The 25,332-nt window shown below is 46.2% G+C and overlaps 4 protein-coding genes across 7 annotated transcripts; 2 read left to right on the top strand and 2 right to left on the bottom strand.

The window, feature by feature from the left end:
* Positions 1 to 106: 106 nt before the first annotated feature.
* LOC130379245 (reticulon-3-B-like) lies at positions 107 to 2,875 on the bottom strand. Its single transcript, XM_056585962.1, has 8 exons — positions 2,657 to 2,875; positions 1,829 to 1,979; positions 1,580 to 1,636; positions 920 to 1,058; positions 718 to 787; positions 598 to 644; positions 292 to 350; positions 107 to 208 (listed from the first exon to the last, which is right to left on the bottom strand). Exons 1-8 carry the CDS (start codon positions 2,730 to 2,732, stop codon positions 160 to 162), a joined length of 648 nt encoding a protein of 215 aa, XP_056441937.1. The 5' UTR covers positions 2,733 to 2,875; the 3' UTR covers positions 107 to 159.
* Positions 2,876 to 5,096: 2,221 nt separating this feature from the next.
* On the top strand, positions 5,097 to 12,310 carry LOC130379680 (serum response factor-like). Of its 3 annotated transcripts, none has more exons than XM_056586661.1 (8): positions 5,097 to 5,888; positions 6,535 to 6,804; positions 7,265 to 7,490; positions 9,036 to 9,197; positions 9,923 to 10,024; positions 10,173 to 10,337; positions 10,915 to 10,985; positions 11,067 to 12,310. In XM_056586661.1, the coding sequence occupies exons 1-8, from the start codon at positions 5,496 to 5,498 to the stop codon at positions 11,157 to 11,159; spliced, it is 1,482 nt and encodes a 493-aa protein (XP_056442636.1). In that variant the 5' UTR covers positions 5,097 to 5,495; the 3' UTR covers positions 11,160 to 12,310. The 3 variants fall into 3 exon arrangements, with proteins under 3 accessions (XP_056442636.1, XP_056442634.1, XP_056442637.1); XM_056586659.1 differs by having other exon boundaries at positions 9,033 to 9,197; XM_056586662.1 differs by lacking the exon at positions 9,036 to 9,197.
* A 93-nt stretch (positions 12,311 to 12,403) lies between these two features.
* On the top strand, positions 12,404 to 17,130 carry eif4a3 (eukaryotic translation initiation factor 4A3). Its single transcript, XM_056586663.1, has 12 exons — positions 12,404 to 12,745; positions 13,380 to 13,452; positions 13,566 to 13,632; positions 13,869 to 13,931; positions 14,030 to 14,162; positions 14,270 to 14,350; positions 14,443 to 14,584; positions 15,028 to 15,166; positions 15,273 to 15,388; positions 15,741 to 15,848; positions 16,463 to 16,590; positions 16,781 to 17,130. Exons 1-12 carry the CDS (start codon positions 12,592 to 12,594, stop codon positions 16,795 to 16,797), a joined length of 1,221 nt encoding a protein of 406 aa, XP_056442638.1. The 5' UTR covers positions 12,404 to 12,591; the 3' UTR covers positions 16,798 to 17,130.
* Positions 17,131 to 17,345: 215 nt separating this feature from the next.
* On the bottom strand, positions 17,346 to 24,611 carry LOC130379679 (atlastin-2-like). Of its 2 annotated transcripts, XM_056586658.1 has the most exons (14): positions 24,565 to 24,611; positions 22,351 to 22,619; positions 21,778 to 21,912; positions 21,285 to 21,389; positions 21,113 to 21,163; positions 20,926 to 20,982; positions 20,319 to 20,411; positions 20,043 to 20,181; positions 19,683 to 19,810; positions 19,302 to 19,358; positions 18,981 to 19,052; positions 18,434 to 18,865; positions 18,157 to 18,171; positions 17,346 to 18,049 (listed from the first exon to the last, which is right to left on the bottom strand). In XM_056586658.1, exons 1-14 carry the CDS (start codon positions 24,608 to 24,610, stop codon positions 17,942 to 17,944), a joined length of 1,707 nt encoding a protein of 568 aa, XP_056442633.1. In that variant the 5' UTR covers position 24,611; the 3' UTR covers positions 17,346 to 17,941. The 2 variants fall into 2 exon arrangements, with proteins under 2 accessions (XP_056442633.1, XP_056442632.1); XM_056586657.1 differs by having other exon boundaries at positions 17,992 to 18,865.
* Between the last annotated feature and the right edge of the window lie 721 nt (positions 24,612 to 25,332).

The raw sequence follows: 25,332 nt of genomic DNA, 5'->3' as shown, positions 1-25,332 counted from the left end.
TGATGGTTTTGACCTCCAGCATGCAGGCTGACCTTTGGTAACTGGAATACTCAGAAATAAACTTCACATCCACTGAGATATTGAACATAATCTTTAATATTTACTGTTTCAAATCTCAAATATCAGAGAGTGAGTGAAGTCCATTCTGCCGAGGGCTGGTCAGGCTGCTTTCGTTCGTTTGATAGATCCAGGTAACATATCCTGCAGCCTTGAGAGACACAACAGAAAGACAGTCTGTGAAGTGCTTACATCATCTCACCAGTTTTACACCTCTCCTGTCTAACAACTCACCTGTCCACGGTCTCCTTGAGTTTGGATCGTGCTAGCTCTACACGCCGGTCAATCTGGGTCTGGAATACACACACAGACATGTTTACACGAGCAGACAGGCACACACACACACACACACACACACACACACACACACACACACACACACACACACACACACACACACACACACACACACACACACACACACACACACACACAGCCAAGTCAAATATCATAATCCATTGTTATATGTTTCCATCCATGGTGATCTTGGTTGCCATGGTGTTGTGAGGCTGTAAGTCATTGCCGTGGTGAAGGTGGTACCTTGTACTTCTGGTAAACCAGTGGTGAAGTGAAGCAAATTATGTCAGCTGCAGAGGAAGATGACATCACTAGTCAGTAACCAACAAGATGATGATGATGAAGATGCACAGTGCCACTTACCGAGGATGAGGACGGTGATTCCGTTGAAGACTGCCCCGATATACGTCATTAACCACATGCCCCCAGCAAGCTGCAATTCACACACATGAGTATGGATAAACGTGTGGAAACATGTGTTTGCGTTAGTGTGTGTATGTGTGTGTGTGTGCCTGTGTCTGTGCTGGTGCGGGTGTACATTTTGTCTGTGTGTGTGTGTGGACACCTTGAGGGAGTCTACCAGGTCCTCCACCAGCAGCAGTCTTCTGGTGTGGACCAGCAGGTGGTTCAGGTGGTCCCGGACCTGGTCTGCAGCCCACCTGCTGCTCTCTGGCGTTACACACACGTCCCTTTCCAGCAGGGACCTGCTCAGCGCAGGGGGGAAGAGGGAGGAAGACACCTGGGTGTCATAGCCATAGTCGTGGCCATGGTCTGTGATGTCATAGTGCCAGGCTGTGATGTCATTTTTAGCCAGTGATGTTATAGTGTTAGGCTGTGATGTCATAGTGTCAGGCATCACAGACGGTCAGCATAAGGCTATGGTGTCATAGCTTTAGGCTGTGATGTCATAGTGTCAGGCATCACAGACTGTCAGCATTAGGCTATGGTGTCATAGCTTTAGGCTGTGATGTCATAGTGTTAGGCTGTGATGTCATAGTGTCAGGCATCACAGACTGTCAGCATTAGGCTATGGTGTCATAGCTTTAGGCTGTGATGTCATAGTGTTAGGCTGTGATGTTATAGAGTCAGGCATCACAGACTGTCAGCATTAGGCTATGGTGTCATAGCTTTAGGATGGGAGGTCGAGTGTGTGTGCGTGCGCCAGTGTAAATATGTGTGTGAGGGTGTGTATATCATTGTATATATGTGTGTGGGTGTGTGTTACTTGAAAGGGTGTCCATCGTCTGATTTCCGAACAGCTTGGACCACAGACTTGTAGACTCTGGAGATAAACCAAATCTATATTATGATTCAATGATACAATAACATCACCTGAAGGTCCTGTTGTACTAGTGGTGAGCTACTCTACAGGTATCATCACCTGGAGGTCTTGTTGTACTCGCGGTGAGTTATGTCTACTCTACAGGTAACATCACCTGTCTAGTCTACAGGATGGTATGGTCTCTGTTCCCACCTGAAGGTGATGGTGACACATAGCAGAGCCAGTGTCAGGTAGGACACCACGCTGATGACTGACAGCGTCGCCAAGGAAACCAGGACCAGCAGGGATAGGCCAAAACCAGCCGCTGACTTCAGCGTCTCTCGCCAATATATAAGCTCTAGGGCTGAAGAGAATCGTATTAATAATACAATATAGCAGCTCTAGGTAAAGAGAGAATATTATTACACGCACGCACCACACATACACTCACGCACGCACGCACGCACGCACGCACGCACGCACGCACGCACGCACGCACGCACGCACGCACGCACGCACGCACGCACGCACGCACGCACGCACCCATGCACCCATGCATGCACCCATGCATGCATGCATGCACGCACGCACACAAATGTCTGGCTTGAAATGTACATCTAAGTCAGGTCAGCTGGTCCTAATCTGTTGGTCCAATCGGTGGGTCCTAATCTGTTGGTCCAATCGGGGGGTCCTAATCTGTTGGTCAGCTGAGCACATTTGTTTTGAGGACAAAGGCTCTTTATAAAGAAACTCACTTGATACAGTTGATCATGAATCACTTTAGATCCTAAATGAAACAACTTAGCTAACTAACCACAGTCCTAGGTTTGACACCTAAAGTCATATTAACTAATATAATCCTACAGGGTTAACTAATATAGTCCTAGAGGGTTATCTCGTATAGTCATACAGGGTTAACTGATGAGGTCCTACAGGGTTAACTAGTCCTACAGGGTTCACTAATAGTCCTACATGGTTAACTCTAAGTCCTACAGGGTTAGTTTGTAGCTCTTATCCCGCCTGGTGTGCAGACCTTCCTACCTGACGACATGAAACCCTTTAGGGAAGAAGAGTTTGATGAAGACGAAGAGGCGGACAGAGCAGTGGAGTCTGCCATTCTTCTGGAGACGTCTGGATCCTCCTGGATCGGTCTGGAGATGTCGGGAGACGTCTGGAGTTGTCTTGAAGCGTTGGGAGATGTCTGGAGATCTCCGGAGATGTCTTGAGTTGTCTTGAGTTGTCTGGAGGTGTCTTGAGGTGTCTAGGTGTGTAGAGATCTGGGAGGACGGTTGGAGAGGTTTGGCTGCGCTGTAACTCGGGGGCGGGGAATGGGCAGGGCATGTGGAGTTAAATGTCAAAACAATGTCCTATTGTAAAAGGTTAACACTTAAGACAAAGACTTAAACAACATGACAATAAAATGTTGGTTGCTGACAAAATAGGTTCGACTAGGTTTCAACTAGGGTTTAACAATTATTAATTGTCCAACTATAAATTGTTAAATAAATGGTTCTTGGAAAAGTACATAAAAGAAAACCCGCTAGTTTAATATTTAATTGTGAGTCATAGTGGAGGGCGTCACCTGCTGGACCACTGGAGAACCTGCAGAAAATATTCGTATCACGCGACTCACCGTCGCGGGTCTAATTCAGTTAATTAGCGAAACGCACACGCACGCACACACATGCACACATATGCAAACACACAGTACAATACATACAGAAGGCCACACACACACACACCCACACACACCCCCACACACACACACACGCACACTGGCACACACACACACACACACACACACACACACACACACACACACACACACACACACACACACACACACACACACACACACACACACACACACACTACATTTATGTAAATCTATTTCATCTTTATAATACTTTATATACTAAGGGGTTTATACTACTGTACAGTACAATATCTACTACTATGATATGATCGATATACTATAATATTCACTTCATCTTTTCTATTTCAGACACATGCAGTCAGACGGCAGGCAGACAGACACATTTGTCCCGCAAGTGGAGGTGATGGAGGTGACCACAAGCTCTCCCGGCAAAGTCCACATACACCTGGATCTGCTGACACAGTCGCCATAGTAACCATAACATCACCATAGTAACCACACTTTCACCATGGTTGCCGCATGGCATAATGCGGCCACCAGAGGGTGGGGATGAATAATCATTTAATTAGTCAACAGAGATTTCAATAAAGATTGATAGAGTACAAATAATGTTCTATGCTGTTTATTCTTTGTGAATGGGTTATTTCAAAGAAGGTCTGGAGCGGTCTGTGTATCAATATATATCACCCAGAGCTCTGTGTATCAATATCACCCAGAGGTCTGTGTATCAATATCACCAAAGGTCTGTATATCAATATCACCTGCCGGTCTGTGTATATCACCTGACGGTCTGTGTATCGTATCACCTGCCGGTCTGTGTATCACCTGCCGGTCTGTGTATCACCTGCAGGTCTGTGTATCACCTGCCGGTCTGTGTATCACCTGCAGGTCTGTGTATCACCTGCCGGTCTGTGTATCACCTGCAGGTCTGTGTATCACTTGCCGGTCTGTAAGTACCTCCTCTGCATAGGATGTATGCCGCCATATACCGATTAGGCCCTTTCTCAGTAGCATCTGATATATTATGTATATATGGCAATAGGGCTTTGTCGCAACCTTGTGGTGTAATGAGCGGTTCTATCAAAAACTAGTAAAATAAATTACAATGCTACAAAAAACTGCAATGCTCTTCACCATGCCAACATGGTAAATGTTTTGCCATATTGTTCTGAGAGCATTACGCAGCAAGAGCTTGTGTGTGTTTGGAAGAAAAGATGAAGTGAATATTATAGTATATCGATCATATTATAGTAGTATATAGATGTCGTATGTACTGTATAGTAGTATAAACACATAGTAGTATATCAAGTGTGTCTGTTTATGTGTCTGTGTCTGTGTCTGTGTCTGTGTCTGTGTCTGTGACTGTGTCTGTGTCTGTGGATGTGTATGTGTGTATGTGTATGTGTATGTGTATGTGTATGTGTATGTGTATGTGTATGTGTATGTGTATGTGTATGTGTATGTGTATGTGTATGTGTATGTGTATGTGTATGTGTATGTGTATGTGTGCGTGTTTTCTGGACCCTCAGTCAGGTCGCTTAAAACCAATGATTGACCAAATAAGGAGCACCGCTGCCATAAAAGGCAACGTGTTTCTTTATATGGCGGAAAGTAGTTCTTCTTGTGGGTGTAACCAGCTTTCCTTTTTTCATGTGCGCGGATTTGTTCTTGATTCTTCGTATTCTTAACTTGATATACTGACACATTCATCATTAAATACGCTGCTTTAAAATTGAGTATTATCAGTATCGTTGTATGCGTTTTTGGATGTGAAGTAGTTTGGTACTATATGTGACGGCGCATTGATACGAGTGAGCGCTGTTCGTCACTTCCTTATTTGGAGAGCGGGGGGGCTGGGCCCTCATTGGTCCGTGAGAACTCAACTTTATAACTTTGCGTAAATAACGTTATTATTATTCACATCAGTCTTGTTATAAATATAAATATTATTGCACGCAGATGTGTTCATCCGCCGATTGTTGTAGTATCGATGTCTTCCGAAGATCGGAAGATATGCTAAAGTAAACGCTGTCAAATCCACTAGCTCGGCGGCTAATGCTAGGTAGCGTAGCATTCCGCTAGTTAACGTCCAGCTAGCAAACGTACCTAACAAGCGCTAGTGTTACTGGTTAACTTGCTCGGATAACTAGCCGTCTAGAGGTTGGGAGATTTTTTTTTAGAAGCGGATTTGGGCTCCGGAGGCCTGGAGGAGACGAGAACGGAATGGGAACAAGAGCCGGAGGAGGGCGACCCGGGACTGGAGCCAGCAGCCTCCAGGTGACCCCTTCACCCAGCGCACCGATGAACACCGAGTACCCCGACCTGGTCTACAGCGCCTCTGAACAGGACTCCGACTCCGGGGACGAGGAGGAGACCCAGGGCTCCGGCGGGGAGCGGAGAGGGGTGAAGCGGGAGCGATCGGAGAGAGAGCTTGGACACTCAGCGCAGAGCTCCGGGGTACTGACCGGGGCGTACGGCGGGGTCGCTCCCGGAGTCGCTGGGGCAAAGCCGGGCAAGAAAACCCGCGGACGTGTCAAAATTAAAATGGAATTCATAGACAACAAACTCCGACGCTACACAACTTTTAGCAAAAGGAAGACTGGCATTATGAAGAAAGTGAGTATGTGTTTTAACTACACACAACAGGGCTCAGTTAACAAAGCCGGTTTCTGAAGAATGTATTGCTGGCTATATGACTCGCTGAATATTCGTTTTAAAATACATTCTATAATGGAGCATGCAAATCCTTTGTAGACCTTTCTGATGCGACCACAACACTACCCTAGAACATAATGGATGATGTGGGGTAATGTTGATGTTATGTCAAATCGAGAAATGTTTTGTTATTAGAGTTGTTATTTTTCCAGCAGTAATGACATATCGAGTGACTGATGCAATCGAGTCTTACACTAGTAATGTTATTTAACCTGCAGTATTGTGGTTACTGGAGTATTGTGGTTACTGGAATATTGTGGTTACTGGAGTATTGTGGTTACTGGAGTTTTGTGGTTACTGGAGTATTGTGGTTACTGGAGTATTGTGGTTACTGGATTATTGTTGTTACTGGAGTAATGTCATCTCACATGGAGTAATGTCATCTCACATGGAGTAATGTCATCTCACATGGAGTAATAATCTGTCACCTGGAGTAATAATCTGTCACCTGGAGTAATGTCATGTCACCTGGAGTAATGTCATGTCACCTGGAGTAATTATCTGTCACCTGACCCTGATTGGTCCATCTCTGTGTGCTTCCTTCTAGGCTTATGAGCTGTCTACGTTAACGGGGACCCAGGTGTTGCTGCTGGTGGCCAGTGAGACGGGCCACGTGTACACCTTCGCCACCAGGAAGCTGCAGCCCATGATCACCAGCGAGACGGGCAAGGCCCTGATCCAGACCTGCCTCAACTCCCCCGACTCCCCGCCACGCTCCGACCCGTCCTCCGACCAGCGGATGAGCGCCACGGGCTTCGAGGAGACGGACCTAACGTACCAGGTGTCTGAGGCTGAAGGCTGCACAGAGGTCACCAAGGTAAATAGCTGGGGTTGTTTTTGATCTTATCCCAAGTACTAGTTAATGAGGTCACTAGGATATTTGGACAAAAATTGCCATTGGGATTTATTTATTTTGGCCCATATTGTGATCTGTGATTTATTGCTTTTAGGCAGATTATCAATTCAGTTTGATAACCTGGTCAGCCCGTCACATGACATCATGTCAGACGAAACTTGGACACATAGTTTGAGTGCTATTCCTTATGTATCTAAAAAAAATTGCGTGACTTGTGACTTTTCTATATATCTTATTTTATTTAAATCAATGTGCAATTAATTGTGATGCCCTGCCACGTACTCACTAACAGAATGGTGGTACAGTAGCACCAAGGTGCTAGCCTAGTCCCATGGTGCTAGTCCCACTGTACTAACCTAGTACCACGTTGCTTACCAATACTTTGGTAGTACTACAGTAGTTCCTGTGTGGTTGTGTTTAGGAGATGGTCAAGCCAGCCTTCACCATCGCCGGTCTGCAGAGTACCGTCTCCTCCCTACCCACGTCCGTCGTCTCCTCCGGCTCTTCATCGGGAGGAGTTCTTCAGGTGCAGTCCAGCATCCCTACTCACTGGCAGGGCTGCACCTCCTCCTCCTCCACCACAAACGGCACGCTTCTCAAGACCTCCACCAGCGTGATGCTACCTGGGGGCTTCACCCTCATGTCTGGTAGGTCCAAGCTCCACCTCCGGCACGGCATGTATTCTCAGCGGGTCAAGATCTCTTTCATGGCTTTCCATTGAACTACATGGCTTGATGCCCATTGTATCGGACAGGTATGGATAAAGGGCTGTATGCAGTAAACATAGAGATGTGGGTCCCAGAGAAGGTCCCAGTAAACTCAAGAAAGAGGTGACTTGATAAGGTACCAGTAAACCCAAGATAGAGGTGACTTGATAAGGTACCAGTAAACCCAAGATAAAGGGTTGTATTTGCGATCAAGGATCTGAAGAAATCCAGCTTCCTGGGGAGGTGCCCACTGCCCATGTGTCGGAGAGTGATGCAGACTAATACTGATGAACACAACAAACCTGTTGCATCACAAGTATTTAGCTGATGTTTTGGTCTGCAGCATTTGTAGTATCATGCAAGTGCATTACACCCATCCAATAAGAAAACTGTCTGTAGTACTCAATTTTTGATTGGAGTTGTTTATAGCTTTGTATCCGTGGGTCAGGTTGCAGTGTGGAAAGATACGTTTTCAATCGGCGCTGGGCGATGTGCAGGTTTCAGCTGTCCAGAAGACACTCATATGAAGTCATTTTTGACAACGGCTGTAGTTTTTTCAGAGCTTGCACATTCTGGTAACTGTGCCTGTAATGGTCTTTATGCACATGCTTAAGTTAACACATTAATTGACTACCATTGTTCTAATTATATCAAGTGATATGTAAAGGTATGGTGAGATGGATTTTGGCTCTATCATCCTGGACCATTGGGGGCCTTTAGCATCAGGGTACAGCGGGGCTTTTAGCATCAAGGTATAGCGGGGCCTTTAGCATCAAGGTATAGCGGGGCCTTTAGCATCAGGGTACAGCGGGGCCTTTAGCATCAGGGTACAGCGGGGCCTTTAGCATCAGGGTACAGCGGGGCCTTTAGCATCAGGGTACAGCGGGGCCTTTAGCATCAGGGTACAGCGGGGCCTTTAGCATCAGGGTACAGCGGGGCCTTTAGCATCAGGGTACAGCGGGGCCTTTAGCATCAGGGTACAGCGGGGCCTTTAGCATCAGGGTACAGCGGGGCCTTTAGCATCAGGGTACAGCGGGGCTTTTAGCATCAGGGTACAGCGGGGCCTTTAGCATCAGGGTACAGCGGGGCCTTTAGCATCAGGGTACAGCGGGGCCTTTAGCATCAGGGTACAGCGGGGCCTTTAGCATCAGGGTATAGCGGGGCCTTTAGCATCAAGGTACAGCGGGGCCTTTAGCATCAGGGTACAGCGGGGCCTTTAGCATCAGGGTACAGCGGGGCCTTTAGCATCAGGGTACAGCGGGGCCTTTAGCATCAGGGTACAGCGGGGCCTTTAGCATCAGGGTACAGCGGGGCCTTTAGCATCAGGGTACAGCGGGGCCTTTAGCATCAGGGTACAGCGGGGCCTTTAGCATCAGGGTACAGCGGGGCCTTTAGCATCAGGTACAGCGGGGCCTTTAGCATCAGGGTTAGCGGGGCCTTCAGGAGTGTTTTAGGCTGATGTATCTGCTCCTCCTCCCCCAGCAGGCACCCCTCTCCCCCATGGGACCCACACCATCCCACTCAGCCAGCTCCAGGGACAGCTGCAGGGCCAGCAGCTGGCTTTGCAGGGACCCCTGGGCACCGGCCCCACTAGCACTGGTTCTTCTCAGCCAGCCACACTGCTCCGTCTGCCTGTCTCACTAACCGGTCAGCACTGCCTGCCTCTCTGTGCCTCTACCTGTCTATCCGTCTGTCTTGGTCAACTTTCAATATTCTATTCCCAGCTTCAGCTTGGCACCATCCTGGCTTACCTTAGCAACCCCCCCCCTGCTTACCTTAGCAACCCCCCCTGCTTATCTTAGCAACCCCCTGGCTTACCTTAGCACCCCCCTGGCTTACCTTAGCACCACCCTGGCTTAGTTTAGCACCACCCTGGCTTAGTTTAGCACCACCCTGGCTTACTTTAGCACCACCCTGGCTTAGTTTAGCACCACCCTGGCTTACCTTAACACCACCATTGCTTACCTTGGCACCACCCTGGCTTACCTTAACACCACCCTTGCTTACCTTGGCACCACCCGGCCTTACCATAACAACCGCCTTGTGGTTACCCTAGCAACCACCCGGCTTACCCCAGCAGCAATCTCCCAACCAAGCAACCATCAGGCTTACCATAACAACCACCTTGTGGTTACCCTAGCAACCACCCTGCTTACCCTAGCAACCCTCTGGCGTACCATAACAACCCCCTTGTGTTTACCATAGCAACCACCCGGCTTACCCTAGCAACAATCTGGCTCACCCTAACAACCCTAGAAACCATGTGGGCACCGTAGCGACCACGTTGTAACCTAGCAACCACCCGCCTCTCCTCGTATCGATGCGTCGTCTGATGTGTGTCTGGTGATTCTCTACCTCTACCCATCCATCAGGAGGAGGAATGTCCCAGCAGCTGCAGGCCATCCAGGTGCAGCCCGGCGGTCATCACTTGACCACCAATCAGAGCTCTGAGCTTCACTGCACCGCCTCCACAGGTAACCCTTGAGGCCTGAACGTGCTCGGGCTACTGCAGCCTGTAAGCAACACGGCCAGGGTTCTGCAGCGGCACAACCTAGCAAACAAAACGCACTCTTTGACCTCGTCTTTCTTTCTTTCTTAGTTTTTTTTTATTCTCTCTTTCAGCCACTATCGTGACCTCTTCGCTCCCCTCCACGGTGGCGAGTCACATGATGTATCCAGGAGGTCACACAGTCATGTACGCCACGCCCACTTCCTCCCTGACGGACGGTGGTCTGACACTGCTCAACACCTTCTCTCAGAGCGGCTCCGCCCCCAACCACGAGCAAGGTACCATGACAACCACGGATCTGGAGTCTCTCCAGTGTCTCCCACAGTGGTGTTGTTGTGGGGGGAGGGGTTATTAGATATTCAACAGATATTCACGCTCTGAATGACAGACATGTGACGGGGAACTAAATACTAGTGTGTCTAGTGGTGTATACCTACCCAGGAAACTGGGGTTTGGTCCATACTGTTACGAAATGAATTGTTCCTGATGTCATAAAATCACTGTTTAGAAGTGCATCCTGCTGGCTCTACAACAGCATCAAGCAATGCATACCAGTGGTGCTCCAGTGTGGGAGAAATAAACGGTATATAATTCAGGTTAAACTGACTTAACATAGACTGTATATAATAATTAAACTGACTTTAGTTTACATGGAGGGGGGTATTTCTCTCGGAAAGATGCTGAAAAATAAAAATGCTAAAATGGGTCGCAACACATACTTTGGTGGCCGTTAATACACCTGGTGGTCCGCCAAAAAAAGAGCTACGTGTGAGAAACGCTGCACTATTTCATCGCATCACCATGACAACCACTTTCACATATCAGTCCCATAACGACCACGATGATGTGTTTCAGGTCAACAGGTGTTTCTGACCTCGCTGCCTCCCGTCACTCAGATCCCAGTATCAGCAGTTCAGCTGCACTCTGTAAGTACACTCTAACACAAATATATATACTTATACATATGTTTACACAAAAGGCTGACTGCGCCCCCTCCCTCCTCCTAGATGGTTATTGGCCAGCAGGCAGGCGGGAGCAGCAACTTGACTGAGCTGCAGGTGGTCAACATGGAAGTCACACCCCACTCCAAGGAGGACTGACCGCGCCCTGTGTCACCCTGTGTGTTCTTTAGGTCGCCTGAGAGCATTCTTCAAGACTGTGCGAGTGTTGAGCGCCTGTGCGTGTTTGAGACTGTGTGTTGTTCACATGAATGTATTATTTTTGTAGTTCACTGCCTGTATATGTTTTTCTTAATAGATGTAAAATAATAATCTAAAAATTACGTTTTAAAAGATGCTTCATTCATGAATCCTGATGCATCACACACATTTATATATGGGTGGATATAGTAAGACCAGACTAGAGGACAGTTAAAGTGGCAATCTTGAAGATTCTCATTTAAATAAATGTCTGTCAAGCCACTTTCTATCTAGAATGAGGTAACACAATGGTGATGGAACCTACCCACGGATGAAAACCCATGACTAGGACTAGTGAGAGATTAGAGTACCATTCCACCAAAGTTAAACAAGGCCAGGGCCAGTTCAACTCATGTTAAACCAGATCAGTTTGCATGGGTATAAGAACATCTACGCGGTCAGTCCACTCCCTGGTCCGGTCCCACTAATGGAGATTAGACGCCTCCCCGCGGAGTGGGACCCTACCGCAGCAGGACTGGGCTGGCCAGCAGGTGCAGAGCTGCTACCTGAAGAAGAACCCGAAGGAACGCTACAGAAAGCAGCATATCCTGCTTTAAAACCAGCATCCGTGAAGAGGCAGGCGCACTTGACCAACTCTGAGGCCGCTGCTCCGACCTACAAATCAGGGTGGAGCGCTGGACCCCGTCTTTTGCTGCTGCTCCACTCTGCATGCCAGGGTGGTGCACTTATGTGAGGTGGTTAATGCAGTTGGCTCATAGGAGCAGTAACCAGCTTACTTCAGGTGGTTAATAGTAAGTGGGAATCATCAGACTTAGTTTGGGTACCTACACTGAGCAGTGGTTGGAACAATGCGTCTGTTTGATGACATCACTAGTTACATTGCTTTACATTTATTATTCTGACGCTGTTGACTAGAAGTACATTCAACCATGAAGACGAAGACGAAAAATTGGAAGAATCATGAGTTTATGCAATTCATAAAATAATCCAACTGCTTCAAGTGCTACTTTATATGAGCAAAGAAGGAATTACTTTTGTTTATAATCTTTTTTTATCCGGCGTTGGACGGTGTGAAGGTTTTCAAAAGGTCAACTTTTTCAAAAGTAAACTCACGTTCTCATTTAATTGAGTGATTGCTGATCTGGAAGTATACAAGGATATGGGTATGCGGTTCCTTCTCTCGCCTGATGGGGACGATGTTGGGTGTCCTAGATAGCGTCGTGTGACGTCATCTACGCGACACACGCGGCGGTCTTTCCTCTACTCTGCTTCCGCCCAACTCCGAGAACGATACTCTTAAAGTTTAGTACACAAAGACCAGTCAAGTGGTTGAATTTATTCCTTATTTCGATAAAACAGTACCGAAGAAGCCATGGCAGTCGCTCCAGTCGTGTCTAAAAGGCGCCTCCTTAAGGAGGAGGACATGACGAAGATTGAGTTCGAGACCAGCGAGGAGGTTGATGTCACCCCCACCTTCGACACCATGGGCCTGCGGGAGGACCTCCTCCGCGGCGTCTACGCATACGGTAGGCCGGGGATCCGGTGCCGGCAAGGCCCCCGAACTGCGCCAGTACGACGGCGGCAAATATTTTAATGATGCTGATTTTACCACCTATCTAACCCTCTGTTACGGTTACGCGGTTGTAAAGCATTTGTCTTGTAAACGTACAAACGTATATTAACGAATGAAAGTTTGTTCAACCTCATTGTTATGTTTTGTACACATGAACGTTAGCTAAGATGCTAGCCAGCCTATGCTAGCTGAAGTAGCACAGCTCCGCTAGCCTCGAGTAGCCTTGCTGGTTCTCGTTACCGTAGTTTAAAATGTATGAGTTTAATAAGGGTATCGTTTAAAATATTCTATATACGTTTAAAATGCAACTTATTTGTTAAACATGTATGGTTTCAAATGTTGTGTATAGGTTTAACATGGATGGTTTCAAATGTTGTTTATTGGACCTGTACGGTTAAAATGTTGTTCATTGGACCTGTACGGTTTAAAATGTACTATATTCGAAATGTGTGGTTTAAAATGTTGTACATTGGACCTGTACGGTTTAAAATGTTTATTGGAGAATGTAATGTTGATATGGTTTATTGTTCTTTTATTATTTAAAATTGTATTGGTTTAACGTGTATGGTTTAAAATTTGTGTTTCAGGTTTCGAGAAGCCGTCTGCGATCCAGCAGAGAGCCATCAAACAGATCATTAAAGGAAGAGATGTCATCGCTCAGTAAGTCTGACTTTGTTTAAATACCAGTTTTAGACCGGCTGGTTAGTTGAGTGATGGGTTTAATAGTTTGATTTAGTCTCTTGTGTTCTGAACTTCACTGGTTCTCTTTGCAGGTCTCAGTCTGGAACTGGAAAGACCGCAACGTTCTGTGTGTCTGTTCTGCAGTGTCTTGACATTCAGGTACCTACTGCTATACAACACATCTGTATGTAGTGATGTCTGAATGTATTGTACTCTGTATGTATTGTGTAGGTGATTTGTGTATATAGTACTGCTATATATCCTACTCCTAGGTTTGTGTAATGTATAGGTTACTTGTTTGTGTAGTACTGCTGTTGTAACGTCTGTTTGTAGTACTCCTAGGTTTGTGTGATATGTTTGGCTGTTGTCATGACGACGGGTCTGTGTGTCTGCAGGTCCGGGAGACCCAGGCTCTGATCCTTGCCCCGACCAGAGAGCTGGCGGGTCAGATTCAGAAGGTAGGCGCCCACGCACACACACGAGTACACACGTACACAGACGCATGCACGCACGCACACACAGTCAGACACACAGGGCTCATTCTTGTGTTTGTCAGGTGCTGCTGGCTCTGGGAGACTACATGAACGTCCAGTGTCACGCGTGCATTGGAGGAACCAACGTGGGGGAAGACATCAGGAAGCTGGACTACGGCCAGCATGTGGTCGCAGGGACGCCTGGACGGGTCTTCGGTCAGTCCTGCTCTCTCTCTGGGGGGGGGGGGGGGGGTTCTTTGAAGTCACCTCTTACAGAAGGGATCTGAAGGCGTAGGTTGTTGATGACGTCATTCTTCCTACAGACATGATCCGGAGGCGGAGTTTGCGGACGAGGGCGATCAAGATGCTGGTTCTGGATGAGGCAGACGAGATGCTGAATAAAGGTGCAGATCTTCTTCCTGTACAAGAACCCCGGGGACAGGAAACGAGAGGGCTCACATGTGTGCTTACATGTGTGCATATGTGTGTGCTTTAGGTTTCAAGGAGCAGATCTACGATGTGTACCGCTACCTGCCTCCTGCAACCCAGGTGTGTCTGATCAGCGCCACTCTTCCCCACGAGATCCTGGAGATGACCAACAAGTTCATGACCGACCCCATCCGCATCCTGGTGAAGCGGTAGGTGCTAGTTAAGGACACACAGCAGCCTGCTGGGGCTGCAGGTACTAGTTAGGGAGGCACCGAAGCCTGGTTACGCTGTAGGTAATAGCGACTAGAAAAGTAACTTATTATATAGGTTGTATGTGTATGTACTGTACTCCTGTTATGTCTGTGTTTTGTATTCCATGTTTATGTATCTATAGATATCTATATGTTGTGTATATAGTAATCCTGTTATGTCTGTATGTTTTGTATTACATGTTTATGTTATCTATAGATATCTATATGTTGTGTGTGTGTATATAGTACCCCCTTTATGTCTGTTTATTACTCCCAGGTTCATGTAATGTATAGTTTACGTGTGTGTATAGAAAGGCCGTTTCTTGGGTCTAGTGATGAGTTAGTTGAATAGGTAGTGATGAGTTGGTTGAATAGATACTAATCCTGTTTCGTTCCTCTAGTGATGAGTTGACTCTTGAGGGGATCAAGCAGTTCTTCGTGGCCGTTGAGAGGGAGGAGTGGAAGTTTGATACGCTGTGTGACCTCTACGACACGCTGACCATCACACAGGCCGTCATCTTCTGCAACACCAAGCGAAAGGTACGTACACACAGTCCTCTTCTGTAATGTAAAGAGTAAGGTACACACAGTCTTCTTGTGTCCACCGTGAAGTCCACGTGTGACAGTCTGTGTGTATTTTGTGCAGGTGGACTGGCTGACTGAGAAGATGAGAGAAGCTAACTTCACAGTGTCATCGATGCACGGAGACATGCCTCAGAAGGAGAGGGAGTCCATCATGAAGGAGTTCAGATCTGGAGCCAGGTACCTGTCTCTCTCGTTCTCTCTCCAACTGTCTCTCCCTATCTGTCGCGCTCTCCAGCTCGCTGTCTTTCTCTCTCTCTCTCGCTCTCTCTCCAGCTGTCTCTCCAACTGTCTCTCCCTATTTGTCGCTCTCTCCTGCTCTCTCTCTCTAGCTGTCTCTCTCGCTCTCTCTCCAGCTGTCTCTCCAACTGTCTCTCCCTATCTGTCGCTCTCTCCAGCTCTCTCTCTCTAGCTGTCCCTCATGCTGTTGCTCCAGCTGTCTCTCGCTCTCTAGCTGTTTCTCCAAATGTCTCTAGCTGAATTTATTTGCCTATTCTGCTTTTTAACTGTTTGTGTGTCTGTGTTTTTGTAGTCGTGTGCTGATCTCTACAGATGTGTGGGCTCGTGGATTAGATGTACCTCAGGTGTCTCTGATTATCAACTACGACCTGCCAAACAACAGAGAGCTCTACATCCACAGGTAACTATTCATTATGGATCCTCTTTGTCCTTTCGTGGTGGTCACCAAATTAAACCAATTGCTTCATTCCTTGTATCGATCTGAGTCTGTTAAATGTTGGCTGACGGCTGTAGGAGAGTTGGTTAATAGTTGGTTGTTGAAGTCCGTAGGAGAGTTGGAATGTAAGTCAGTATCCAAATCGCTGTTGTTACTTAGTGTGTAGGTAATATACTAGGGATCTCGTTAGCGCTAGTCGCCATTGTTAATGGCTATTTCTGTAACAAAGAAGGGATCATGTTAGCGTTAGCCACCATTGTTACTGGCTGTATCTAATAAAGAAGAGGATCATATTGGCAATAGTCGCCATGGTTACTGGCTGTTTGTAATAAAGAGATGATGTTAGCGATAGTACCATTGTTACTCGCTGTATGTAATAAACAATTTATCACGTTGGCGATGTTCTACGTTGCTAGCTTATTGATTGATGTCGGGATGTACATTTTAACAATTATAGCAAGAAATACATTGGATGTACCCTATTTTTAAGTGTAGCCTACTTTTTTTATTATCCCTTTTGAACCTTTTGTCATGCATGTATGTAAACAGGTGATAACGTTTTCTGTGTTCTTGCTCAGGATTGGTCGATCAGGTCGTTACGGCCGTAAAGGTGTGGCTATCAACTTTGTGAAGAACGACGACATCCGCATCCTGAGAGACATTGAGCAGTACTACTCTACCCAGATAGATGAGATGCCCATGAACGGTATGTTGGTACTAGTTAGGACTAGTTAGTAGTACTCTACCCAGATAGACGAGATGCCCATAAATGGTATGTTGTTAATAGTGAAGACTAGTTGGTACTACTCCACCCAGATAGACGAGATGCCAGTGAATTCTATGTTTGGACTAGTTAGTTCTTTGAGTTTGACTAACGTCTTCTCTTCTTCCTCCAGTGGCTGACCTGATCTGAGTTCCTGGCTGCGGTCATCTTGGTTTCCTGTACTTTTTTTTAACCAGTAGTTGAGGAAAGTTTTCCCTTGAGTTGTTTTTTTGTAAATAAAGCTCCGTCATCGACATGTTTTGTCTCCCACTGTTCAAACTGTCTACCCGTTCCAGATGGGGATCTGAAATCAGCTTCATCTGTCCTCATTGCGCGGTTCAATATGTAATAATGTAATTTCTGAATTAATTTCTTGGGAGATTGAACTCCCTACGTTTAGTAAAATACCTAAATCTCTAGGTTTTAGTATTCTACTGTATTGATCACATGGACTTATTAAAGTATATGTTCTTATCAAAGTGATTACTCTGGATAAGAGCAACTTACTCATAAGGAGACGGAATCAAAGTACCTGCTGGGAGTCACACGAGCAACTATGCTTTAGCCATTAGCAACTACAAGTAGGTGGTACTATGCTCAGATAGAAGAGATGCCCATGACAGTATGTTATTACTACTTTTTAGACAACAATATAAATGCATAAGCGTAAGCAAGCATATTTTTTACAAAATGCTTTATTTCATATCCACAGGTCACCACAGGCTGCCGTTACATAGTGATATACTATGTACAAATACACACTATATATATATACCGTATATCTATACTGATTCATCCAGCTACCAAAAAGGTCTAGAAAATGTATTTATATATGTATATCTTAATTATGTATATTTCATACATGCCCCATGTATACAAATAGATGTGAAGAGTGTAAAACAAGTGTCTTCATCAATGCTAGGAGCACCTGCTTCAACCAAGGCAGCGGTAAGCTAACCGGAGCTTGAAAAGGTACCACGCTAAGACAAGACGCCAGGCTAACTCCAATGGGCTGGCCCTAGGTTAACCAGTGGCCTAATCGATATCAGGTGAAACCAGCACCTAGCGACCGGCTTACCCAGAGTCCAGCGAGGAGCTAACCGTGAGCATAGCCTGTTAGGTAGAGGCATCGTCAATTTGATGAGACAGAAGCAAAACATTCTGTTTTTGTTCACATTTCCAATAATTTAAATAAATAAAACACCAAAGTGTGTTTTCAATGAGTCCTCAACAAGGCCGTCAGGAGGAGCCAATGTGTCGGCCTCCTCCGGGCGGAGAAGCGTACATGATGGTGCTAGTTCTTCTTCAGGTTGTTGTTGGAGGCTAGACGCGGGCGCCGAATCGGAAGCCAGCGGGCCAGCCGACCTCGGCTCCGGAGCGCCTCACAAAGTTTAGAAAACACCTGGAAGAACGGGACATAGGTGAGACATTTGATACTGGTACACAGCAGTCCATGTGAGACCTTATGCTTGGACCGAGGTCAAGTACTCATGGTGCACTGGGGCTCACCTGGTGGGGAGTCTTCTGTGAACAGAGAGATCAGAGATTAAACAGAGAACATGTGGAAATGTTGAATTTAATGAAGTGTACGAATAAAGTGTCAGAGTCGTGGACATGTACGAATAAAGTGTCCAGAGTCGTGCAAGTGTACGAATAAAGTGTCCAGAGTCGTGCAAGTGTACGAATAAAGTGTCAGAGTTGTGGACATGTACAAAGACAGTAACCGTTGAATAAAAGCGTCACGCGTCAGTCGAGGAGTCGTGTATTTGCCGGGTGACGTAGCTACCTGCTCCCACAGCGCGGCCGCCACCCGGTCGATGACGTGACCCAGGGGGCGGAGCTCTCCGGAGTAGCGCGTGTACAGCCAGGTGAGGAGGGCGACCAGGGCCACGCCCATCAGCAGGTGACACATGGAAGCCAGCCAGCGGGCCCCCAGGAGCCCCGTGAACAGGGACGCGGCGTAGCACAGGAACACGAGGCCCAGCAGGGTGGCGGGCGTCCGGACCGCCCGGAAGATGTTCTTCCCGTCGTTGAGTTTGGAGTAGCTGGCGTGGGACAGATCTAGCTCCGCCTCCAGCTGCTCCTGGTAGCGCCGGCACAGCTCCTCCCCGCCCATCTTCTTGACCGAGCGGAAGTGTCTGACGGCCTCCAGCCGCAGGGCGTGGTGACGCCGGGACAGCTCAAGCGGGGCCATATAGGGCGTGTCTCCTCCACACAGCTAGGGGGCAGCACACACTTTACCACTCACACACCATATCCATCTGGAACTCTATATACATTACAAAAATGACGTATATACACTATAGTATATATATCTAGTGTTTATATCGTACCTGCTCCATACTCTTGGTGTAGAGGGCTCTAGCGCCTGCCACAGCAGCCAGGTTATTGGCCTCAGCTGTTGCCTAGGGTTACACAAGTAAATTAAACAGGGTTGACACCAAGTAAACAGGAAGTGACTTTATCATAACATAGAAAGGGAGGGAGAGAAGTGGGCATGTGAAACACACTTGTTTAAAAATGTATACTGTGCACCCAATGTCCACAAATGTATTAGCCAATCACCAGGGGGCGTTGCTAAACCTGTAGCATGGACAAGGAGTGTGGGCGGGGCTTATCCTGTAGCATGGACAAGGGATGTGGGCTTGGCTTACCTGTAACATGGACTTGGGATGAGGAAGTTCCTCCCCCTGGTAGATTTTCATGTACGCCTGGAGCAGAAAATTATCAAAAAAAACGATCAATTACTAACCCCTTGATAAGTAGACCCTCCATCAACTACTAACCCTTTGGTTTCTAGCCCCTCCATCAACTACTAACCCTTTGGTTTCTAGCCCCTCCATCAACTACTAACCCCTTGATAAGTAGACCCTCCATCAACTACTAACCCTTTGATTTCTAACCCCTCCATCAACTACTAAGCCCTTGATAACCAACTCCTCTATCAACTACTAACCTCTTTATGAAATACAAACCCCTTGATAAATAACTCCTCTATAAACTACTATAGCAGGTCTGGACAGGTGAGTATTTACCTTAAAGTAGTGCAGCAGGTCTCGACATGTGAGCTTGGCTCCTCCGATCTCCTTCACCACCAGGTTCTCTGGAGCCAGGAGTGTTGGAACGAGACAGAACAGCTCCCTCTTAAAGTCCTCGTCAATGTCTAGAGGGAACGACAAACTGGTCAATATCTATAAATAACAGAACGGATCGAGATCTAGAAGAACCAACTGATCAATATCTAGCGATAACAAACTGATTAATGAGATAACGAGATAACGAAAAACGGTGATCCATATCTATACATGACAAACGGCAAATGACAGAGGGTGATGAGGGGAGATAGAGTGATGAAGGAGCGGTGATATTGTAGTGCTAGAAGGGAGATGGATCACCTGTCAGTCGTCCATCGAAGGCGGGGTTGGTGGCCACCCGGAGGCCCGGGTGAGGCAGCAGGAAGCAGCTAATGGAGGAGAAACATGAGTGGATGTGTCTCCTCACTGTCTGGAGCTCCTCATGCTGCTGCTGCGTCACCTACACACACACAGACACGCACGCACACACACAGACACACACACACACACAAGTTTATACACACTGGAGGAGAGGAGGAGATGAAAAGGATTGGAGGAGGTGGGAAGAAGGTGAGGAAGGACCAGGTGGAGCCGTACCTGAAGTCGTTTCTCCAGGAAGCTGTGTCCGCCCTCCAGGCCGTAGGGATGCTCGTAGGGATAGCTCCAGTCTCGGACCAGGAACATCAGCCTCTGTTACACATCCTAATTTCAGCCTCTGGTACACATCCTAACATCAGTCTGTTACACATCCTAACATCAGCCTCTGCTACACATCCTAATGTCAGCCTGTTACACATCCTAACATCAGCCTCTGTTACACATCAGCTTTTGTTCCACATCCTTATGTCAGCCTGTTACACATCTTAACATCAACCTGTTACACGCCCTGTCATCAGCCTGTTACAAATCCTAACATCAACCTGTTACGCACCCTAATATCAGGCTGTTTACACAGCAATATGGTTGAACTCCAGGTTCTAATGTCTAAAGTTGTTGCAAAACAACGTCAGTGTAACCAGATTGTTGCCAACATCCATATTCTAACATCCACTTCGGGTCTGTTCCATGGTCGAACTTAAAACTATACATTAAACGTCTTCTTTTCATAAACCAGTTTCCCTGTTAGGTTTATGATACATAGTTGCATTTTTCATAAACCAGGTAACATGTTTCATTAGTGTGGAGGGGGCCAGGGGATTTTTACCTGAAAAGGCTTCTCGTTAGTCTGCTCCATGGCGAGGCGGCCATATTCTGTGAAGAGCTGAGAGGAAAGAACCGAGGAACACAATTACCTCCTGGTGAAGGGGTGAGTGAGTGAGTGAGTGAGTCAGTGACTGAATGAGTGAGTAAGTCAGTGACTGGGCAATAGGGATGAGCTGGTTGTTGGATACCTGGAGATGTTGAAGGTCATCTTCTTGGACGTTCTGAGAAAGGTTGTAGACCTAGCGGGAGAATCATTTGGAATGAAGCGAGAGGCTGAGTGCATCTTATCATTCCAATCTAGCGTAGAGGTCCAGGAGACCAGACTGGGGCCTGAAGGACTGCGCGAGGCTGGAGACCCACCTGGATGGAGCTCACCATGGTACTCAGCGCGAACAGAGTAGCACAGTCTCGAACCGTGGACTGGCTGTCAAACGCCCCCTGGGTGTCCATCAGCATCACCGCAACCTGCACAAACAAAGACCCCTTACAGCGACCCTTAACCTAACCCTTACCTTAGGGTAGTGGTCATCTTAGATCAAAGAAGATGGTCCTTACTAACCCCAACCCTCACATCCACTCCTAACCCTAACCCTTACTACTACACTTAACCTTACCTCTGTTTATATTAGATCTAAGAAGATGGTTCTTACTAACCCCAACCCTCGCTTCCATCCCCTAACCCTAACCCATATTACCACCCCTAACCCTTACTACTACCCTTAACCCTACCTTCCTACCACCTAAGCCCTCATCCTTACAATAACTTCCTACTGCCTTAGCCCTCACCCATACCCTAACTTACTACCACCTTAGCCCTAACGCTAACGCATACCGTAGCCCTAACCTAGCCCACCTTGCTACCGTCTGGTCGATCCACCAGGAACAGCTGGCCCCAGGCCTGGATGCCCGTGGTCTCTCTCTCGCAGCCTCCCCGCCACGTGAAGCCGGTCAGGGGCTCCTCTGCGTCCCCCATCCACGAGCTGGAGGACTTCACCACCACAGACAACCCTTAGACAGCTCTCACACCACCACCCACAGACAACCCTTAGACAGCTCTCAGCACCACCACCCACAGACAACCTTTACACAGCTCCCAGCACCAGCAGCTGGTCAACCGGTTTGCTAGATGCGGCCAGATTTCAGATTGGGCGGGAAATCAGCTGGATGTACAGGTGAAGCTCACCTGGTTGTACAGGTGAGCTTCACCTGGTTGTACAGGTGAACCTCACCTGGTTGTACAGGTGAGCTTCACCTGGTTGTAAAGGTGAACCTCACCTGGTTGTACAGGTGAGCTTCACCTGGTTGTACAGGCGAACCTCACGGGCGAACCTAGGCTGGTTGTTCAGGTGAACCTCACCTGGTTGTTCAGGTGAACCTCACCTGGTTGTACAGGCGAACCTCACCTGGTTGTACTGGCGAACCTCACCTGGTTGTACATGTAGCGCAGCAGGAAGTCGAGCAGGAAAGACTTTCCCTTGCGGAAGGCTCCGGCCACCGACACCACCACCACGTCGAGGTCAACCACCTCCTCCCGCAGGAGCAGCCTCTCCAGGGCCTCCTCGTCGAGGGAGAACCCCTGGTCGTCCTCATGGGCGAGCACGATGTGGACCGGCCCCACAGCACCCACCTCCTTCTGCACCTCCGTCGGCACCTCCTTCTCCTCACATCTCATGTCGGAGGAGAGAGCACGGTCACCTGGAAAATAATACAGGCTTCTGGAACTCCTCTTCAGCATTTAACCTCCTTACTTCAACCTCATGATCTCATTACATTAACATCATTATCAGAACATCATGACTACGACCTATTATCATAACATCATGACTACGAATTATTATCATAACATCATGACCACGAATTATTATCATAACATCATGACTACAACCTATTATCATAACATCATGACTACGAATTATCCATCATGAATACAATCTATTATCATAACATCATGAATAAAACCTAATTATCATAACATCATGAATACAACCTAGTTAGCATAACATCATGAATACAACCTAGTTATCATAACATCATGAATACAACCTAGTTATCATAACATCATGAATACTACCCCATCATAATGTGACCATAACATAATGCATGCAACCTCATCATCATAATAATATGATAATGATGTTGTATTCATGATGTTAGTGTAATGAGGCTGTGGTAATTACCACAGCCTCATTACACTAACATCATGAATACAACATCATTATCATATTACCACAACCCAATTATCATAACATCATGTATACAACCTATTATCATAACATCATGAATACAACCTATTATCATAACATCATGAATCCTACCTCATTATAATATGACCATTACATAATGCATGCAACCTCATTATCGTATTACAACAGCGTCATTACACTAACATCACTAACATCACAAATACAAACTCATTATCATGTTACCACAACCCCATTATCAAATGATCATAACCTCATTATTACAACCTCATCAACACATGACCACAACCTCATTGTCAATTTACCATAACTCATCATCATAACCGCATTAATACAGCCTCATCATCATATTATCAAAACCTCATTCTCCTAACCTTATGAATACAACCTCATTATCAAATGACCATAACCTTATCATAACCTCGTGAATACAATCTCATTATCATAATACCATCCATTCGTCATGAATACAACCTTAATTTCATAACCCCTTGAAAAAACCCTCCTTATCATTGAACTAATTATCATAACCTCACGAATGCAAACGCATATCATTATATCCATAACCGCATTATCATAATTGCCTAACTAAACTACTAGGTACAGTCAATCTGCTGAGGTAACGCTCCTACTTAAAGACAGGAAGAGGTTCTGACCGTAAACACAGGTCAGCCCTAGATCATGCTGCTGTTCTCAGAGGAAGCTTTAGAGCCGTCTACACACACGCGCGCACACACCCTATCCCCACTCTCCCTCCTCTTCTCTAGTGTCTCAGACAGCTGGGATATTTTAGGTTCAAAAGATGCGACCAGGTCCAGAATAACTAGAAAGGCTCTAAACATTGATTCAGAAATTGAATACTAAATATCAGCTGTTGGACATGTGTGTTGTAGTTGAATATTTGTTGTAGTTTAATGTGTGTTTTATTTTAATGCATGTTGAAATGAGAATAATTTAATGTGTGTGGTAGCTTCCTAGGTGGTGGCATGCTGTATATAAATGTGTGTTATCCGTTGAATGAGTATTGTAGTTGAATGTGTGTTGCAGTTGAATGTGTGTTATCCGTTCATTTGTGTTGTATTTGAATGTGTGTTGTCAGTATAATGTGTGTTTTATTATTTTTTAGTGAAGGGAAGTGGCTTATGCTAGCGACCCCATCCGTAACGCGCGCGGATATCGGCAAGTGATGCTCATCTCGATGGTTTCAGCGCTAACATTTCGAGGAACAGTAAAGAGAAAACACACAATTCTAGATCATCAATAACCTTGATAGTATGTGAATGGTGGAAAAGCGAAGGTGTTTAGAGGAGCAATGGAGGGGTTTGGTGCGCTGTACCACCAAATGATAACAGCAGTTTAAACCTCCTATACAATATGGAGAATATGGTCATACTTAAATAAATACCATCAGATAAATAAAATAAAATAGAAAGATGAACCTTTTAGAAAGATGCTCCTCCGCTTCAACCTGCTCTCGTGCGCCATCTTGACCGTCATAACAGCCGTGACGTCACGGCGCCCCCAGCCTCCCCGGGATGGGGAGGGCTTGATTAAAATCGATAGCTGTTATACTTATGATGGGTCATTGGTTCTTATTAGGACAGCGTCGTGTTCTCCAAATCATTTTGGACCGTATTCTCACTATCCAAATAAATACTGCGGTTTAACATTCAGATATATTTAATAGCCTATCATACAACAGGCTGTCAGGTTTCATTTTTAATCATGGTCATCATCATCATTATTATTATTACCACTATCATTATCATTGTTGAGTTAATGTAGTGCCGATTTTCTGTCTCCAGCAAATGTGATATCCGTTCACTGAAATTGCCTATACGTAAACTCCGAATATGTCTCTATCCTAAATGTTGAATTGAGTAAATGTTGATTTAAAATGCCTTAACAACAGATATATTAGAATTAGTATTAGCATTAGCACAATTTATTATGTTGAGCTGTAGGAGTATATTGTTCCCGGGCTTCTAGAAGAGCATGACAAATTATATCTTTCTTCTTATTGATCACGTTGGCCTAAAGATGATATCATTCATGCTATTAATCACATGAGCAAAATTATTATATAATTCATGTCATTGATCGCATAGGCCTAAAGATTAGATAACTTACAAGAATCCTGGAGGTTAAACAAAAACGAGAAAAAACGTTAGGGATAGTCTATAGAATAATCAAACTACCTACACACA

Source organism: Gadus chalcogrammus, chromosome 3 (genome assembly GCF_026213295.1).
Source record: "Gadus chalcogrammus isolate NIFS_2021 chromosome 3, NIFS_Gcha_1.0, whole genome shotgun sequence".
NCBI classification, from domain to species: Eukaryota; Metazoa; Chordata; class Actinopteri; order Gadiformes; family Gadidae; genus Gadus; species Gadus chalcogrammus.
This window is presented reverse-complemented; position numbering and strand designations above follow the sequence as displayed.